This window comes from Pseudorca crassidens, chromosome 20 (assembly GCF_039906515.1).
Source record: "Pseudorca crassidens isolate mPseCra1 chromosome 20, mPseCra1.hap1, whole genome shotgun sequence".
NCBI classification, from domain to species: Eukaryota; Metazoa; Chordata; class Mammalia; order Artiodactyla; family Delphinidae; genus Pseudorca; species Pseudorca crassidens.
The window spans coordinates 17,166,929-17,186,228 of NC_090315.1; the positions used below are offsets into that span (position 1 = coordinate 17,166,929).

General features: G+C 45.1%; 1 protein-coding gene across 1 annotated transcript; it reads right to left on the minus strand.

The window, feature by feature from the left end:
* Positions 1 to 10,055: 10,055 nt before the first annotated feature.
* COX6B1 (cytochrome c oxidase subunit 6B1) lies at positions 10,056 to 18,211 on the minus strand. The gene is made up of 4 exons (XM_067720378.1): positions 18,054 to 18,211; positions 16,170 to 16,286; positions 14,893 to 14,993; positions 10,056 to 10,247 (listed from the first exon to the last, which is right to left on the minus strand). The coding sequence occupies exons 2-4, from the start codon at positions 16,273 to 16,275 to the stop codon at positions 10,194 to 10,196; spliced, it is 261 nt and encodes an 86-aa protein (XP_067576479.1). The 5' UTR covers positions 16,276 to 16,286; positions 18,054 to 18,211; the 3' UTR covers positions 10,056 to 10,193.
* Between the last annotated feature and the right edge of the window lie 1,089 nt (positions 18,212 to 19,300).

Here is a 19,300-nt window from a genome sequence, read left to right on the forward strand (position 1 = left end):
GAAGACCCAACACAGCCAAAAATAAATAGATAGATAGATAGATAAATCTGGGACTCATCCTCCTCCACACCCTTCCCTTGTCTTCCTTTTCAGATCACAGGTGTCCTGGATTGCGTTAATCCCACACCCTCAGTTTATAGTTCATTATCCCCCACAAGATACTTCTTGATTTAAATTTTTTTTTAAGTGAATGGTTTTTTTAAAATTAATTAATTTTATTTTTGGCTGCATTGGGTCTTTGTTGCTGCACGCGGGCTTTTCTCTAGTTGCGGCGAGTGGGGGCTACTCTTTGTTGCGGTGCGCAGGCTTCTCATTGCGGTGGCTTCTCTTGTTGCGGAGCACGGGCTCTAGGCGCGCGGGCTTCAGTAGTTGTGGCTCGCGGGCTTAGTTGCTCCGCGGCATGTGGAGTCTACCTGGAGCAGGGCTCGAACCTGTGTCCCCTGCACTGGCAGGAGGATTCTCAACCACTGCGCCACCAGGGAAGCCCTCTTGATTTAAATTTAATGTATTTCCTCATATCTCCATATCCTAGTCTCTTTCGGTGCCCCTACCCCCACTGGCAAACATTCTAATATTCTCATATATATCTTTTTTGGTTGAGTGGGTTCTTGCAAAAGGGATCCCAGTATTTCCTGCTCATGTCTTTTCTAATTGACATACCCATGACTGTGTTAAATAGCTCATCCTATTCTTACTTCTCTTGCTGAGCACCACAGTTTTATTAAGGTCCGTCCATGTGACTCCGGGCACACTGAGTCCATGGCGTCTGAGAGTTGCTTGGGGCCCCTCTGGTGTGCATCCTCCACAGTTTACTGTCTCCTCCCCAGAGAGGGCAGTCAGGCTACTTCCAACTCCCTCACCACACTACTCCCACTGGTAATAATGCTGCAATGAACCCCCTCATGCTTGGCCCGGTAGAGACTTGTGTGTCTCTTTCTTAGGGAGCAGAATTGCTGGGTCCTGGATATGTATGTGGCAGTTTGCTTTCCACAAAGGCCGTCCCGTTCCACACTCCAACCAACAGTTCACGGGGGTTCTTGTATCCTTTCCTCAGCACCCACCCTTGATATTACTCAGCTTTCTAGTTTTTGACAAGAGTAATTCAGTGTAAAGTGGCACCTGCTGTTATTTCAATTCTCTCTTGTTTCATTACTGATGGTTTTGAGCATCTTTTCGTATGTCTGTTAGCATTTTGGGTTTCTACTCCTATGCACGCGTTCATATTTTTAATATATATGCATATATTCATTGACAACGTATAGAATAGTTTTAGATTTTTTGGTAAACTTTACGTAAATTGTATCCTACGGTACATGCAATTGGGTTTTGCCACCGCAGCACTATGCTTTTTAGATTTATCCATCACATATGTGGCTCTACTCCATCCAGTTTTTTGCAAGAATACGTCATAGGTTGTTTCCTTTCCAAATGAATTCATTTTATCAGAGAGGATATAGAAAAGTGCCGTCAGTGGCAGCCCAGAGGTGTGCAGACTTGGCAACGCTCTGAAACCTGAAGTCTGGGTGTCAAGGTAATAGAGAAAGGCTGAAATCTCAGGTGCTCCTTTGGGTCAGCTGAGCAGGGGAGGGCCTGAAATTCATGGGTAGGGGTGTGAGAGGTGGGCATCACGCCCAAGAAAGGGACGCTTCAGAGCTGGGTGGGGCCAGTGTGATGTGTGGCTGGAGGAGAAGAGAGGAAGGGAGGGAGAGGGAGAGAGAGAAGTCAGGGGAGACTAGGACGTGGTGTGAGGTGGTGAAGCAAGGAGGAAAGCACTAGGGTGGGACAGTCAAAAGGCCTTCTTATTTCTTTCTCAGATTTACTGAGCATCAAGTATGTGATCAGGCCTGAACTAAGCATTAAGGGTCTGATGCACGTACTGAATTTTCTCATGCCCAGCCCTGTGGGGTGCGATGCTGGGAACACAGTGGCGATCAGGCTGGCTCTGTCCCTGTCATCACAAGCTCACAGAAGAATGGGGGGGACAGACACTCACCAGAGAGTGACAACTCAGCATGGTCAGGGGGATGCTGAAGTGACCAAGGCATTGAGGGAGGAAGCACAGGCAGAAGGGTCAGGGCCACCATGGGGAAAACAAAGGGGAATGTGCGAGCCCAGAGGAAGTGCCTGAGCCAGCCCAGGGCGTACAGGAAGGCTTCCTGGAGGAAGGGACGTTGGAGGAGGAGACTGAGGCTGGCAGTTAAATAAAAGGCAGGAAAGAACATTCCTGACAGAGGGAGCGTGACATATACATACAAGGGAATATTGTTCAGGCTTCGAGAATTAGGAAATCCTGCAATAGATGACAACATGGATGAACCTGTAGGACATGGTGCTAAGTGAAATAAGCCAGCCACAGAAGAACAAATAGTGCATAATTCCACTTATAAGAGTTGACAAAAATAGTCAAATTCATTAAAGCAGAAAGTAGAATCCTGGTTGCCAGGGTCTGGGAGGGGAGGAAAATGGGGGAATTACTAATCAATGGGTATAAAGTTTCACTTATGTAAGATCAATAAATTCTAAAGGTCTGCTGTACAACATTGTGCTTACACTTAACCATACTATACTGTACACTTAAAAATCTGTTAAGGGGGGGCTTCCCTGGTGGCACAGTAGTTAAGAATCCGCCTGCCAATGCAGGGGACACGGGTTCAAGTCCTGGTCCAGGAAGATCCCACATGCTGCGGAGCAACTAAGCCCGTGAGCCACAATGACTGAGCCTGCGCTCTAGAGCCTGCGAGCCACAACTACTGAGCCCACGTGCCACAACTACTAAAGCTCGTGTGCCTAGAGCCCATGCTCCCCAACAAGAGAAGCCACCGCAATGAGAAGCCCCGCACACTGCAACGAAGAGTAGCCCCCGCTCGCCGCAACTAGAGAAAGTCCGTGCGCAGCAACAAAGACCTAATGCAGCCAAAATAAATAAATAAAATAAATTTAATAAAAAAATAATCTGTTAAGGGAATTCCCTGGTGGTTCAGTGGTTAGGACTCCGTGCTTTCACTGCGAAGGTCCTGGGTTCAATCCCTGGTCGGGGCACTAAGATCCCACAAGCCGTATGGTGCATCTCAAAAAAAACAACTGTTAAGAGAGTAGATCTCATGTTAAGTGTCCTACACACACACACACACACACACAAAGACAGTGAGAAGGAAAAGTTCCTTGATGTGTCCACAGCCCAGAAAGGAGACCACTGTATCAGGAGCACATCATATCTAGAGAGCATTTTCAACACACAGGGCACTGCTCTAAGCACTTCACATATAGTATCAGGCACTGTTCTAGGCACTTTACACATAGCATCCCATTTAATCTGCACAACAGCCCAACGAGGAAAGTGTCATTAACTTCATTTTACAGATGAGGAAACCGTGACACAGAGAGGTCAAGTAATTTGCCCAAGGCCTCAGAGCTAGTAAGTGGTAGAGCCTGCATTTGAACTGAGACAGCCTAGCTCTAGTGCCCACCCCCTTAACCACTACACTACACCATATGGCCTCTCTGGGTGATACTGACTCTGCTGGAATATTTTCCTTTTTTTTAAGCCAAGAAAACGTATTCAGGGAATTCCCTGGCAGTCCAGTAGTTAGGACTCCTCGCTTTCACTGCCAAGGGTCTGGGTTTAATCCCTGGTCGGGGAACTAAGATCCCACAAGCCACATGGTGTGGTCAAAAAAAAAGAAAGAAAAGAAAAAGAAAAAAGAAGAAAACATATTCATGCATTACTTGTACAATTTGAAAAAGTTCAAGAATATCAGATTGACAAGGAATGATTTCCAGACACTATTATTAATGGAGAAAAGCAAGGTTCAGAACACCAGGAACAGCAGGCTACTATGTTGGGTAGGCAGATAGGAGGGAGGATCTGCTTGCAAATGCATAAACTATCTTTGGAAGGACACACAAGAAACCAGTGATAGCAGTCACCTCGTTGTGGCTAGAGGAGAAGGTGGGGAAATGACTGATTTTTCCTGCATATTTTTGTACCTTTGTAAAAGTTGAGAGAGTGATGTTATCAAAATGGTGAAATAGGAGTTTTTCTACCATCGTCCCCCAAAAGTGATTTTGAAAATCACTCACAGATGAGAAGTCTGGGTATCCAGCACACTGCTGGGGGAAATAAAAAATCCAAGGTTCGATGCTCTGAAAAGGAATACTGAGTTTTGCATAACTGGGGGCGGGTGGTGGAGCAGGGAGTGGCAGGGAGAATAGCAGCCAGGGCTCTCAGAAAGCATCAAAGGGACTCGGATCCTAGTAACCACATCACAGACAGTGGGAAGACTGCGCATGAGCCACTGGGGGTGCCTCGCCTGTGGTTCCCCCACAGCTGGCCCACAGCACCTCCAGTGCTCTGCGTGCCTCATCCACACACATTCCCACCTCACGACCAGCTCCCTGTGCACACTCTTGAGGGCTGTGAGAGTGAGCCTCTGCAGATGGCTACTGAGCGCATGCAGAAAGTCAGCCATCTCTGGGGGATTAGGAGAAAGCACATGAACTTGGGCATTCAGCACAGTCCTAGGGAAAGCAAACAGGAGGTTGTCAGCTTTCAGTCTGGCTTTGCAGCGTTGATAGAAGGCATACAGTCTTAAGAATTCCCCCTCAAGCGGGAACAAGAAATGATGGAGCAGGGGTATCCATAGAAAAGTCCTGAGAAAGCCTCAGAATCCCTACCAGGGCTGATGGAAGGTATTGCTCATCTGAAGCCAGTCAGTAAGACTGAAGGAGGTGACCAATTCTTCAAAAGCGAAGGAAGCAATGCAAGACTTCAAGGAACATGAAAAATCAAGGAAACATGACACCACCAAAGGAACACAGTAATTTTCCAGTAACCAACCCCAGTGAAATGGAGATCTGTGGTGTTCCTGATGTGGAATTTTAAATAATTGTTTTAGGGAAGCTTTTCTTGAGCTACAAGAAAAGACAATTCAATGAAATCAAGAAAACAATACAGAAAATGAGAAGTTTAACAGAGACACAGAAATTATAAAAGAGAACCAAACAGTTCTGGAGCTGAAGACTACAATGAATAAACTGAATAATGGAGTAGAAGGCATCAACATAGCTTTGATCAAGTAGAAGAAAGAATCTGTGAAGTAGAAGAAAGTTCAATTGAAATTTCCAGACAGAACGAAGAAAAATGAATGAAAACGAGTGAAGAAAGCCTGTGTGAACTATCGGATACCATTAAGAGAAATAAATTATGCATTATTGGAGTCCCAGAAGGAGAAGGGACAGAGAAAGGGGGAGAAAGCTTATTAAAAGAAAAAATGGCTGAGAACTTCGCAAATCTGAAGAACAATTTGGACATTCAAATTCATTAATCTCATAAGCTTCCCCCCAATTTTTAAAAAATACTTTATTCCAGTACAGTTTATTTTTTTAATCTTTTTGGCTGCGTTGGGTCTTCGTTGCTGTGCTCAGCTTTCTCTAGTTGCGGCGAGTGGGGGCTACTCTTCGTTGCAGTGCGCGGGCTTCTCATTGCGGTGGCTTCTCTAGTTGCAGAGCACAGGCTCTAGGCACGCGGGCTTCAGTAGTTGTGGTGCACAGGCTTAGTTGCTCCGTGGCATGTGGGATTTTCCAGGACCAGGGATCGAACCTGTGTCCCCTGCATTAGCAGGCAGATTCTTAATCACTGCGCCACCAGGGACGTCCCTCCCCCAAAATTTCAACTAAAACACACACTCTCACATACACACACACACACACACACACACAAAACGTCTCCCAGACACAATAAAACTGTCTAAAATGAAAAACAAAGGCAGGATGTTAAAAGCAGCAAGAAAAAATATCCTTACCTACAAAGAAACTCTCATAAGGCTATCAGTGGATTTCTCAGCAGAAACCTTACAGGCCAGGGGAGAGTAAGATAATACATTCAAAGTGCTGAAAGAGAAAACTGCCAACCAAGAATACTTACCTGGAAAAGTTGTCCTTTAGAAATGAAGGAGAGATAAAGACTTTTCAAACAAACAAAAGGTGAGGGAATTTGTCATCACTAGAACTTCCTTACAAGAAATGCTGAAAGGAGTTCTACAAGCTGAAATGAAAGGATGCTAACTAGTAACATAAAAAGATGAAAATATAAAACACACTGGTAAAGGTAAGTATATAGTCAAATTCAAATACTCTAATACTATAATATAGTGGTGTGTTAATCACTTAACTCTAATATGAAGATTAAAGGACAAAAGTATCAAAATTAACAATAGCTAAAATAATTTGTTAATGGACACACAATATAGAGATGTTGTGACATCAAAAATATAAAATGGGGGTGTACAAGGATAGTATATGTAAGTGATTTTAAGTTAGCAACTTTACTGAATTTGTTTATCAGTTCTAACACTTTTTTGGTGGAGTCTTTAGGATTTTCTACATACAAGATCATATCACGTTCAAACAGAGACAATTTTACTTCTTCCTTTCTGATTTGAATGACTTTTCTTTCTTTTTCTCGCGTAATTGCTTTGACTGGGACTTTCAGTACTATGTTAATAGAAGTGGTGAGAGTGAGCACCCTTGTCTTGTTTCTGATCTTAGAGGAAAAGCTTTCAACCTTTCATCATTCAGTATGACGTTAACTATGGGCTTGCCATATATGGCCTTTATTATGTTGAGGTATGTTCTATGTGGGGTTATGCTGAGTTGAACATGATGAGGGTATACTATATCCAAATTCATATCATCACGTGGATTTATTGTACCAAATTTCTCCTATTAAATCCCTTTCTACTTAATATGCTTTGAAAGGTTTCTGTTTTCTGCACTGAACCCTCTCCTATACAGATACACTAAAGGGAAACCCACAGCCACATGGACTGGCAGGGGAATAGAAGCCCCAGTTTCCTCACTTACAAAATAGGGGTCATAATCACACATGGCTTATTGAGTTGCTGGAAGATCTGTGATAAGGCAGGTAAGGTATCCAGTGGGGTAGCTTCAGAGTAGTTTTACAGCCTGCAGCTATACCCTAAGGAGGAGTGAGGTGGAAAGTCCTGTAATCAACTGAAACAAGGGAGCTGGGTGAGGAATGGTGTTGAAGCAGTCTCTGCAAGAGGAGGCGGGTGAGAAAAAATGCCTCATGGCAGCTCTTTGCAAGACTGCTTATCTCCTTTTGTTTCAGGAGGAATCACCAGGAGTTCTGTTGTGGTTCGGGTCAGACCACAACTAAGTACTGCTTATGTGGCTCATGTGGAGATGTGCAAGGTTGTCGTGGTGGAACCATTCCCCACAGTATCATCCCACAGGTCATCTGCCAGATATTTCCAGAGGACACGGCTAGTGGCCCCTCCTCTGGGGCAACCTGGCATCAGGTACCTCCTGATGGGAAGCAATAAGGAAGATACACACAGGAAGGATTCTTGCAAAAAATACTTAATCTGCATCTAATGAAGCCTTTAGAGCCAACTTCCAGTTTATAAGAACTACAGAGGGTGGAAGAAGATAAATGACACCATGAGGAAACAATTGGACAGATCCAGAATGGGGAACATTTTACAAGACAGCTGGCCTGGCCTCTTAAAAAATTCCACTCTTATAAGAGTGGGTGGGGTGGGGGTGGGGCTATTCTAGAACTGAAAAACTACTAGACCTAGAGATCAAATGCAGAAGGTGAACCTTGATTGGATCCTGGTATAAAAAATAAACAACAGGACTTCCCTGGTGACGCAGTGGTTAAGAATCCGCCTGCCAATGCAGGGGACAAGGGTTTGATCCCTGGCCTGGGAAGATTCCACATGTCACAGAGCAACTAAGCCCCTGCACCACAACTACTGAGCCTGCACTCTAGGGCCCGCGACCCACAACTACTGAAGCCCACGCGCCTAGAGCCCGTGCTCCGCAACAAGAGAAGCCACTGCAATGAGAAGCCTGCGCACCACAATGAAGAGTAGTCCCCGCTCACCGTAACTAGAGAAAGCCTGCGTGCAGCAACGAAGACCCAACACAGCCAAAAATAAATAAATAAAAAATAAACTAAATTTAAAAAAAACAACAGAAAAAAGATTTTGGGGTATGATTTGAGAAATATGAATATGAGATGTTAGGCAATCCGTGTTAGTTTTTCTTAGGAGTGACAACTGTAGTGAAGAAACATGGCATTTTTGAAAGATACATGCTTAAGTACTTATGAGTGAAGTTGTCAGCATGTTTGGAAAGCACTTTTAAATGATTCGGGAAAAAATTACATGTACACGTATACAAAGTAGATATGACATAATAGTAACAACTGTTAAAACTAGGTGGTGGGTATAAGGGCAATTATTGTACTATTTGTCCACTTTTTCTGTATGCTTGAAAATTTTCATAATAAAATGATAAAAGAGGGAATATATATATATATATATATACACACATACATATATATATATATTTTTAAATCCCTGTCCTCACAGAAATTACATTCTAGTGGTGGGGGGACAATTATCAAGGATGAATAAATAAAATACAGGAATATTAGTGTAAATACTTAAGAAACCAAAGGGGTGAGGGCTGCAAAGTGTGTGTGTGGAGTCGAATTGGTAGGTCAAGTGGCCAGGGAAGGGCACACTAAGTTGTATTTGGGGAAGAGCTGAACGAAGGAGGGAGTGAGCTGTGTGGGTAAGCCTCGCAGACAGAGCAAGCACCAGTTGCACAGGCCTTGAGGCTGGAGCGAGCCTGGTGCGTTGACCTTCTCATTGGCTCACAGGGTTCCTGTCACAATGAAGAGGTCAGTGTGGGAGGAACTGCATGAGCAAGCGAGCAGTAGGAGAGCAAAGAGGAAATGGGAGAACCATATCAAATCCTTATCAAATCAAATAGACAAGATAAATGCTTCTAGATGTACAGGCTATCTCTGTAACTGCTAATGGTGGCAGCCTCTGGGCAGGACTGGGTGACAGGGGTCAAAGGAAGTCCTATATCTTTTCACTGGACTTCCTGTTTCATTTGAAATTTTCACCATGTTTCTTTCCTATTCCTGACACATGCCAGAAGCTTCTACAGTCCCTCAAAGCTCCTAAGCATGCACTAGGCTCCTTTTTACAGCGCCCCTCCTCATGGGCGGCCATTTCAGAAGAGCCCTCCCTAGGCCCATTTTCCCTCAATACAAAAATCATCTCTCTGCTCTTTTGAACATACTTCAGATAAGTTTGTTACACAACCATCTGAGTGGTCTTGAGGAAACACCAATTTGGCCACAACATGGTACTCTAGCTGGTCACACTGTGTCAGGAGTTCCCTGTTGACAAGTTTGCGGTGGATGATATTTTGTACTGTTATTGTGTGGCAATTCCTTTGGGGACATCAAGAAAGAACATTTCTTAACTTGGCCTACTTAAATGACTTCCAATTGTCACCATGATCAACATGATTAAGAGGAGGCCTAGAAAATACGGAGAAATTACACATTGCACAGAAGACTGCTTATTAGATGATATTAAGAATGTATTAACTTTTAGATGTAATTATATGATTATGTTTAAAAGTAAACCTGTATCTTGAAGAGATACATATACTTACTCATTTCTGGATAAAATATGATCTCCAGTATTTGCTTTAAAATTACCTAGAGGGGTAATTCCTCGGTGGTCCAGTGGTTAGGACTCAGCACTTTCACTGCCAAGGGCTCGGGTTCAATCCCTGGTTGGGGAGCTAAGATCCCACAAGCCACGTGGCGTGGCCAAATAAATAAGTAAAAATAAAATAAAATAAAATAACCTAGAGGGAGAGGGGTGTTCACTTGTTGATAATTGTTGAAGCTAGGTGATGAGTACATAGGAGTTTTTATTATACTATTTTCATGTGGTTCAAAACATAAGTTTTTAAAAATTATACAGATAATAAAGGAGAACATACAGATAAATTTTAGCACATACAGGAACATGAGGCTATTTTGTATAATCACTCACTCTACTGTCTGGTAAAGAAGAGGTGGTCAAAGTTTATGAAAAGAAAAATTTAAAAAAAGAAAAAAAAAAAACACCCTGAATTCAGTCTCTCTTACTGGTCAAGGTACTAATTCCGCCCCAGCTTCTGGCCCCATCATCCAGCTCTTTTACATATACACAGCCTTACACTCTTCCAACGAGTATTTATTATTAGTTAAGCCATGATTCAGGACCCCAGGGTGGGGATCACTATGTACCCAGGTCCCCCTTCACCACCCTGGGGAGAAGGACGGAGGACAGAGAAGGTGGGGCGGAGCCAGTTCAGATCTTCCCAGGAAACGTGCCTTCTGCCCGGCGGTCGTCCCAGGTTGACACCTGTGGAAAGACAGCCAGTGTTACTCCCTTCCTCCACAGGGAAACCAGATGGGTGAACTTCTTTGTCTTCCCCACTTTGCCTACCTGTTCAGTCAACAAGTAACCCCAGGACCTGCTATGTGCCAGTACTGGCAACTGTTCCAGGAGCCGGGGAACCAGTAGTGACCCAGAAGGACAAGAATCACTGTCCTGAATGAGCTGACATGAACTGACCCACTGAGAGAACAAGGGGTGGGGTGAGGGGTGGGGTGGTGGTGGAGGAATAATAACAGGCAGACTCACTGCAGAGCTGTCTGTGGGGAGATGTGTGTAAAGACCTTCAAAAGTGTGACCAGGGCCTGCTTCAGGAACCCCAGAGTCAACCCTCAATGATGTCTGTCAGAACAGAAGAAAGAAGGAATACTGGGCAGCTGTGAATAAAAATGAGGCTATCTATGCTCCAGCAGGAATGCATCTCTAACGATCAAATGCACAGTCAAGTGCAAAAAGGTCCAAACCGGCTACAGAGTGTGATCCTACTATTGCTCACAGATGTATGCGTACATATACAAAACGATGGACAGGCCCATATCGAACTGTTAACACTCTCCCGAAGTAACACTCTGCAACTTGTGGACCCTCTTACAGGCAGTCAGAGCACATTTATTTTTATATATACACACACATGCACATTTACATGCTATACATTAGAGGCAATGGATAAATGCATGGATAAGGAAGACAAACTGAATCCCTGCTCCATCGCTTCCCAGCTGTAATTTCCTCATGCAAATTACTCAACCTTTCAGGGCCTCAGTTTCCAATTTTGTAAAATGCGGATACTGATAATAGTACCTATCTTTTTTTTTTTTTTTAAGCATGTTTGCCCTTATATGACATAAAGCACTTACAAAGTAGCCGGCCCATAGCAAGTGCCTACTTTATTTACACACATACACCACACATCACAAATACTCTTTACTTAAATTGGGCCATACTATACAGACTTTTCCCCCCCATACTATACAGATTGTCCTGCAACTTGCTTTTTCCATGAGTCTTAGAGCTCTTTCTGTATTCTGTCACATAGATCAAGATGAATATACCATCATTTATAACTTGTTTCTGAACGTTCCCCATTACAAACAACTCTGCAATGGTTGTCCTTGTACACTAACATTTTTATAGGATGTGTAGATGTGCAACTGCCACATCTAGAGTATGATTTTTTTCATTTTGAAAGATCCTGTCTCAGGATTGACCTTAACAGTGATTGGACCTGGGCTTCCCTGGTGGCGCAGTGGTTAAGAACCCGCCTGCCAATGCAGGGGATACAGGTTCGAGCCCTGGTCCAGGAAGATCCCACATGCCGCGCGAGCAGCAAAGCCCATGCGCCACAACTACTGAGCCTGCGCTCTGGAGTGCGCCAGCCACAACTACTGAGCCCACATGCCACAACTACTGAAGCCCGTGCACCTAGAGCCCGTGCTCCACAATAAGAGAAGCCACCACAATGAGAAGCCCACGTGCTGCAACGAAGAGTAGCCCCTGCTTGCCGCAACTAGAGAAAGCCCGTGCACAGCAACAAAGACCCAATGCAACCAAAAATAAATAATAAATAAATTTTTAAAAAAGTGATTGGACCAATCTATAGAACCATCAACACTTAGTACTATCTTCCACTCCCCATCCCTTTTAAGTTAAAGGATCAGGCTGGTCTGATCCTCTGGCAAATTCGTCTTTGTCCAATAATCCCACTTCATGGAAAGGAAACCAAGGAAACCATTCAAATAGAAGGCAAAACATTTCCTGCAGTGGAATTGTACACTGCAGTATCATTTAAAATAGTGAAAAAAGACTGAGTCCAGCTAAAGGGGAAGGGACTATTTTTTAACTATTAAAGACAATGGCTACCCAATAATTGAGCAGGTTGTACTGACATGAAAATAGGTAAACAATGCAAGTAAAAAAGCCAAGGATAAACAGTATCTACAGTATGATCCATATCTATATTTAAAAAGTACATAGGGACTTCCCTGGTGGCGCAGTGGTTAAGAATCCGCCTGCCAATGCAGGGGACATGGGTTTGATCCCTGGTCCGGGAAGATCCCACATGCCGCGGAGCAACTAAGCCCATGCGCCACAACTACTGAGCCTGTGCTCTAGAGCCCGTGAGCCGCAACTACTGAGTCTGTGTGCCTAGAGCTCATGCTCCGCAACAAGGGAAACCACCGCAATGAGAAGCCCGTGCATCACAACGAAGAGCAGCCCCTGCTCGCTGCAACTAGAGAAAGCCCACGTGCAGCAACGAAGACCCAATGCAGCCAAAGATAAATAAATAAAATAAAATAAATTAAAAAGAAAAAAGTATATAAACATACACCAACACCTACTCACACATTAGCACACAGAAAAGGAAGTGGAAGATTTATACCAAATTTCTAAGGGAAGTTAACGTTGGACTCAGAAGGGGGTGACTTAGGAGTTTTTCACTTTTTACATTATAAAAGTTTCACTTTGAAGATTTACTGTATTTTTTATGAAGAAACTAAAGATTTTTTAAAATGGGAAAATAAAAGGGAGTTCCTTGGTGGCCTAGGGGTTAGGATTCAGAGCTTTCACTGCTGTGGCCCGGGTTCAATCCCTGGTCAGGGAACTGAGATCCTGAAAGCCTCGCGATGTGGGAAAAAAAAAAAAGAAAGAAAAAGAAAAGATGATTGGAAAAAATGTTTTAAATGCTCATATAGGATAAGTGCTGGACTCCCAGCCCCACTCCTCCCCAAATACACATACTGGGATTAGAGACTAATTTTTAAAAATACACAGGAAACACCTGGAAGATGTTACAGTATTATCAGCCAGGTCAGGAGGATGAGAAACAATTTTTTGCCCCTTCCTCTATTTCTTAAGTTTCTGTGAAGTTGTTATATTGCTTATAAAAAAACAAAAACGAACGATAGCAATAACAAAACACTTATTTTTACTTCACCAAATTTCTGGAATAAAGAAGCCAGGGCTGCTGGGTATAAAGGGTGTGTTCACATCCAGCCCTCAGAAGGCAGTGACAGCAGGCACCCGAGGGGAGGAACCACAGAATCTAACGCTCCCCAGGTAAGGGCAGGCCCAGGTCCCAAAGGCTGGGGTGTGGGGCAGCACCGGGACTGGAAGCATGTTTCCTAGCACCCTGTCCAGCACTCACCTAATGCAGGCCCTGAGGCTGGAGGGCGGATATTAGGGAATCATGATGTCATGGCACCCAAGGTCACTCAGGGACAAGGAGAAATCCTGGGAGGGGAGAGGGTACTCAGACACTTGAGAGTGTGGCCACAGAGGTGGGAGGCAAACCAAGCAAGCTGAGGAAGAGTGCATTAAGGCAATCTGTTCTCAAGAAACAAGCCCCAAAGATGTACATCCAAACTAGAACACAATCTCCATCAAAGGGGACCAGTTAAATAAAGCATTTGTAAGGTAAGGACTTCCCTGGCGGTCCAGTGGTTGAGACTCCGCGCTTCCACTGCAGGGAGCACAGGTTCGATCCCTGGTTGGGGAACTAAGATCTCACATGCTGTGCAGCACAGCCAAAAAATTTTTAAAAAGAAAAGAAAACAACAAAAATGAATGAGGTAGATCTATACGCACTGTCATAAAAAAGGCTCAAGACACACTGATAAGTCAAAGCAAGTCACAGAACAGACTATATAGTATGACCCATGCATACACAGAAAGTTCCACAGGCTTACATATGATAAATGTATATAGAGAAAGATGAATCGGTTAACAGTAGTTACCTCAGGGGAGGGGGACTGGGGAGCGAAAGGTGACGTCTGCTTTTCATTTTACTGTACTGCTCTGTGCTGTACTGTACTGTTTTATTTTTTTAAATGAGCACTATTAGTTTTGTAATAATATCATATTTTGATTTTAAGACATGATTTTTTTCATTTTAACATCTCTGAAAATAGCATGCTTGTTACATCCATTTCTGGCATTAAAAAAAAAGATTTAAACATCTCTCAGTGTTTCTTGTAGTCGATGGGGTCTTTGACTTGATGCAATAAAGTAATATTTTATTTAAAAAAAGAGGGTATGGCAGAAAATTAAATAGTAACAACGGGTCTGGTCAGATCAGGCCTAAAAGGACTGCCTTATTGCATCCCTGTTTTTTAGAAATGCATGCGGAAGTAGGTAGGGGTGAAATGACATGTCTGGGATTTGCTTCAAAATACTTCAGCAAAGGAAAGAGGAAAAAGAAAAGGACATGGAGGAAATGTGGAGAAATCTTGAAACTATTCAGTTTGGGTGATGGGTACATTTGGGGCGTCACTGAATTATTCTACTTTTATGTATATTTGGAAATGCTCATATGAAAAAAGGACAGGATTCCAAAAGATGGTGAGCTCCACAGGGACAGGGCATTTACTTGTAGAGTGTCTGGGTGAGACAGATCTGGTTGCCTTGGCTGAGAGCCTGGCTGGTTGAGAGAACCGGCGAAAGGAGGAAAGGGAGGTGATTCTCGGAAGAAGAAAAGGCCACATCCATGCCCAGTGTGATGCCTTGTCCTCCCTTTGCCTCTCACAGATGAGCTCCCATGAAGTCATCACACGCCCCTCTGCTAGGACCCCACCCCCACCCCAGCACCCCAAGGGCCCCAGGAGGAGGCACATACCCAGGATATGGGGCAGAGGGACTTGTACACACGCCGGTACCATTCACACACGGAGACGTCACCCCCTTTAGCAGTCATTGCCTTCTCACAGCGGTGGAAGTCTGTGAAGAATGGGGATCAGGGTCAGCCCAGACCAAGGGCTGGAACACATTTTTGATCAAAATTCACAGAAATCATTTTTACTTCACAACCAGTTACACAAATCCCCCCTACTCCCAAGTTTCACAAAGAAAGCATACCCTTACAAGTGTAGTACTCATAAGGGCTAGACACACCTCGCTAAGCTGATTTTGCAACCCCTAAAGAATGACAGTTCTACTTGAAAATTCTGGGGTCAGGAAAGATAAGGCAACCTGAGAGGTGTGTGTGGGGATTATGGAAGTCCAGAACCAGGGCAGGGGAAGGGGACAGTGGTCTCGATGCTAAGATGCTGGCATCCTGGAGAGGAAGACAGGAGGGGGATAATCTGGTTTTTAATAGTAGGAAATTAATTCAAAAATTACTCCAAGTATTACACTCCTGGGCACACTCCCTAGAGAGAAAAGCATTCACATGGACATCAAATTACATTTATAAGCATGTTTATAGCAGCACCATTCATAAGGGCCCCAAACTGGAAACCAAGCAAGTGTCCATGAATAAAATGTGGAAAACTGTACAGCAATAAAAATGAGCAAAACACATGCCACAGCATGGATGAATCTTCAAAACTGTTGAATGAAGACATCCAAACATAAGACAACACGTACAGTATTTATAAAGATCACAAAAAGGCAAACCTCACAGCGGTGATAAAACCAAAGTGTGACTGCCCTAAGTCTGCGGGGTTACATCTCTTCTGGGGAGAGTAGAGTGTTGTTTTCAAGACAGGGCGTGCAGTAGGCATGGGAGCCCAGAGGGCTGGCAGTATCTAGTTTTGTATCCAGATTATAGTTACACGGGGGATGCACTTTAGAATTATTCATTTAGCTGTACATTATGTTTTATGTACTTCCTGTACGTATGTCACATTCCATAAATACACACACACACACACATCTTGGGGGAAAAAAAAAATCACTGTGGGAACCAAAGTTTGTGACCCTGGGCCAGATCTTAAGCACAGGTGGTGATGAGGGACACAGACCCTGCGAGGTCAGATGATTAGAATAAAAGAGAAGAGGCCTGGGATGCATAGGTCCCCTGCGAGGAGCCAAGAGGCAAGCGACTTGAGGTGTGCGACCAGGGGAAGGTCAACACTGCACCCCGCGCCCCCTGCCCCCCCATGTCCTGCTCACCCAGGTAGTTCTGCCAGCAGTTCCTCGTCTGGTTCTGGTTGGGGAAGCGGCTGTCAAAAGGAGCAGTCTGGTAGTTCTTGATTTTGGTCTTGATGTCCTCTGCCATAGTGCTGACTCCTGGAGGCAGAGAATGGGTGCTGGCAGGGGTTCTGGGGCTGGCAAGGGGCTGTCAGTCCACCCAGGCCCGGTGAGCCACAAGCCAACGCCCCTCCCGCTCAGTACACACAGAGGCGAAGGCAGGGCAAGAACACATTAAGGGTGGAAGTCACAGCAGGGTGTCTGGGGGAGTCAACTCCTTGGTAAAATCAGGCTTTATTTGTCCCAACATAACACCAGCTGACATTCACTGAGTGCTTACTATAAGCAAGGAAGCTTTATTCCTACAGTCACTCTACAAGGCAGAAACTATTACTATCACTGCTTCACAGACAAGAGACAGGGTGTTTAAGCGACTTCCCAAGGTCATTCAGCACACATGTGGTGGAGCTGCACTCTATCACTAACTTAACCTACACTGCAGAGGTTCTTAAGGTCTACTGACGCCATGAACTCCTCAGGGGTCTAATGAGTCCTTTCTCAGAATATGTTTAAATGCATTTAAAGGGGACTTCCCTGGTGGTCCAGTGGTTAAGAATCCGTCTTCCAATGCAGGGGACGGGGGTTCGATCCCTGGTCGGGGAACTAAGATCCCACCTGCCCCGGGGGCAACTAAGCCAGCACGCCACAACTAGAGAGAAGCCTGCGCACCTCAACGAAGATCCCGTGTGCCGCAACTAAGACCCGACGCAGCCAAAAAGAAAATAAATAAATAAAAACTTAAGAATGCATTTAAAAATTGCATAGGATCACAAAGAAAACCAGTTACTTGTAGCTGAGGATTTATTAACTTTCACAATTTCAAAATAATCATGCCTGAAAATGATATGTTGTGAAATCTGCAACCATAATGATCTGTAAGATGACCTATGATTTGATTGCTGACAAAGTCACAGATGATGCCAATACTACTAGGGCTATTGCCTCCATTCTTAACTGAAGGAAATGCTACATTTTAATTAGAAACTAGCAGAAATACAGATGTAAATTTCCCCCCATTCAAGTACTAGCACCCCTTGAATTCTACAGATTCTGTGGACCCAGGGTTAAAAACCTGTGCTGTAATCTCTCTTATGTGGTGACACACTGTTTTCATCAGAGAATCCGAGAGAAACTGCCTCTATCAGATTATTCGAGGAGTCGTGGGATTACACAGAAGTAAGCAGACCAGTAATAAATTCAAGCGACCCAGGGTAGCGGTAAGGATCTGGGGCACCGGAGGAGAGTCTTTCCGGGAGCGGGGTGATGTGAACACCAGCCGCTGGGACACAGACGCGGTCGGAAGAGTTGTTTTGGAAGCGATCTCCACCCGCTTTCGGGAGGGAGGGTGGACTGCGGATGACGCTGCAGCCCCTCCAACGTCCAAGGGAGAGGAGGGGCCAGACACCAGGAAGCCAGGCTGCGGCCTAGGCAAGCCTGGGGGGTCGGGGGTCGTGAGGGGAGGGACGCCTGCGGCCTGGTGACTAAGAGCACTGCAGTCCTGGTCGCTGGCTAAACTGCATAATATCTGATCCTCAGTTGCCTGCCAGTCAAAAAGGGATAATCGCAGGCCCTATCTCATAGGGCTGGAGGGAGGATTACATGAAGCAATATAAATCGCTTGGAATGTTCCTGGCATCGAAGAACTAAATAATCGTCAGCTACGATTACTAACTGAACAGGACCCCAGGGCTCCTGGAGGTCGGCCGCCGCCGGCCGGAAACCTTATCTCGTTCTCCGGGAAGCAAGGGTCGGGCTCCACAGTCCCCCAGGCTGGGGTTCCAGGGCCCCCGAAGCCCCCACACTCACCTAAAGATGCTCCTGAAGCCCCTCGAAGCTCAATGTGACCCTTAGCAATGACGCCAGCGTCGGACCGGAAGCGGAACGAAGACCGGCCGGAAGCGGGACGAGGCAGCGCACTGGGCAGCCTTCCGCACGGCTAGAGCGCCGTCCCTGGAGCGGTTCAGGCCACGCCCATGCGAGCGAAGTCCAACCTTCCTATTGGGCTGAATGCCTGTTCATCCTCAATCCCGACCCAATCGCAAGCTTGCGTGTCACTTGGAACCGCACGGAGCTATGGCTGTGCGAGCTGTGGGCGCAGCATGGTCACCTCTCTGTCTTTACCAGGAGAAAGGAGTCTGGGTCTTGGGGCTGGTTGGAGAGTGGGCATGGGAAAAATATCCTAGCGGAAATGCTCTTATTCGTGCAAGAATTATTTATTGAATGCTTACCCTGACAAAATCCTTGCAAATGACCTACACGGTTTGGCCCCCTTTTATACTCTTATCTCCTTCTCTTAACTGCTGCGGTTCCAGGCACACTGGCCTCCTTAGCAGTTCCTTAAACGTGCAGGCTGGCTTCCCCGTAAGGGCCTTTGCACTTGCTGTCCCTTTGGCCTGGAATGCTCTTCTTGCAGTTGGCTCCCTCCATCATGTCCTGCAGGTCTTTGTTAAAATGTCACCCTATCAATGAGTCCTTCTCAGTCCAAATATTTAAAATTGCTGTCTTGTCAGTTTCTTCCCTACTTTATTTCCCCAAAGCACTTATCTTCTGACATACTGTATCCTTCCTTTTATTGTTTATCTTTTTTTGTCTCCCTCAATATATGATAGAAGCATCATAAAGGAGCAAGTTTTGTCTCATTCACCATTGTTTCTCTAGCACTTAAAACAGTTTCTGGCACATAGTATAGGTACTCTATAAATATTTGTGGAATGCGTGAATTTCTTGTGTGAATAAAGGGGGCTTCCGGGCACTGGAAGAGGAAGCTGGGAAAGAGACCTGCTTTTGCCCCTCCCCTCAGCCTGGCCTCCAAAGCTTCTCACATACTGTGCTGAGTGCAGCGTCCAGGCCTAACTGGGTTGGGGGCCACTTATGCATTCTGTGTTCATCAGCGTTGTAATTATTTGTGGAACTGCCTGTTTACATGCCTGCACCCACCCCCTTCAATGAGATCTTCCCGAAGCCCAAAGCCCTTCCCTGCTTAACCCCCTCCCTGGCTCCCCTGTGCCCTCAGGACAAAGTCGAGGCCCCTTACCATGGCCCACATAGGCAGT

Bases quoted from the DNA above. Each gene is read 5' to 3' on its own strand.
- COX6B1 (XM_067720378.1), bottom strand. From the start codon at position 16,275: ATGGCAGAGGACATCAAGACCAAAATCAAGAACTACCAGACTGCTCCT. The intron at 14,994-16,169 runs GTGAGCAGGACA...CATTCTTCACAG, and splicing joins CTGCTGGCAGAACTACCTGG to ACTTCCACCGCTGTGAGAAG. The intron at 10,248-14,892 runs GTATGTGCCTCC...GTCTTTCCACAG, and splicing joins CCCTCTGCCCCATATCCTGG to GTGTCAACCTGGGACGACCG.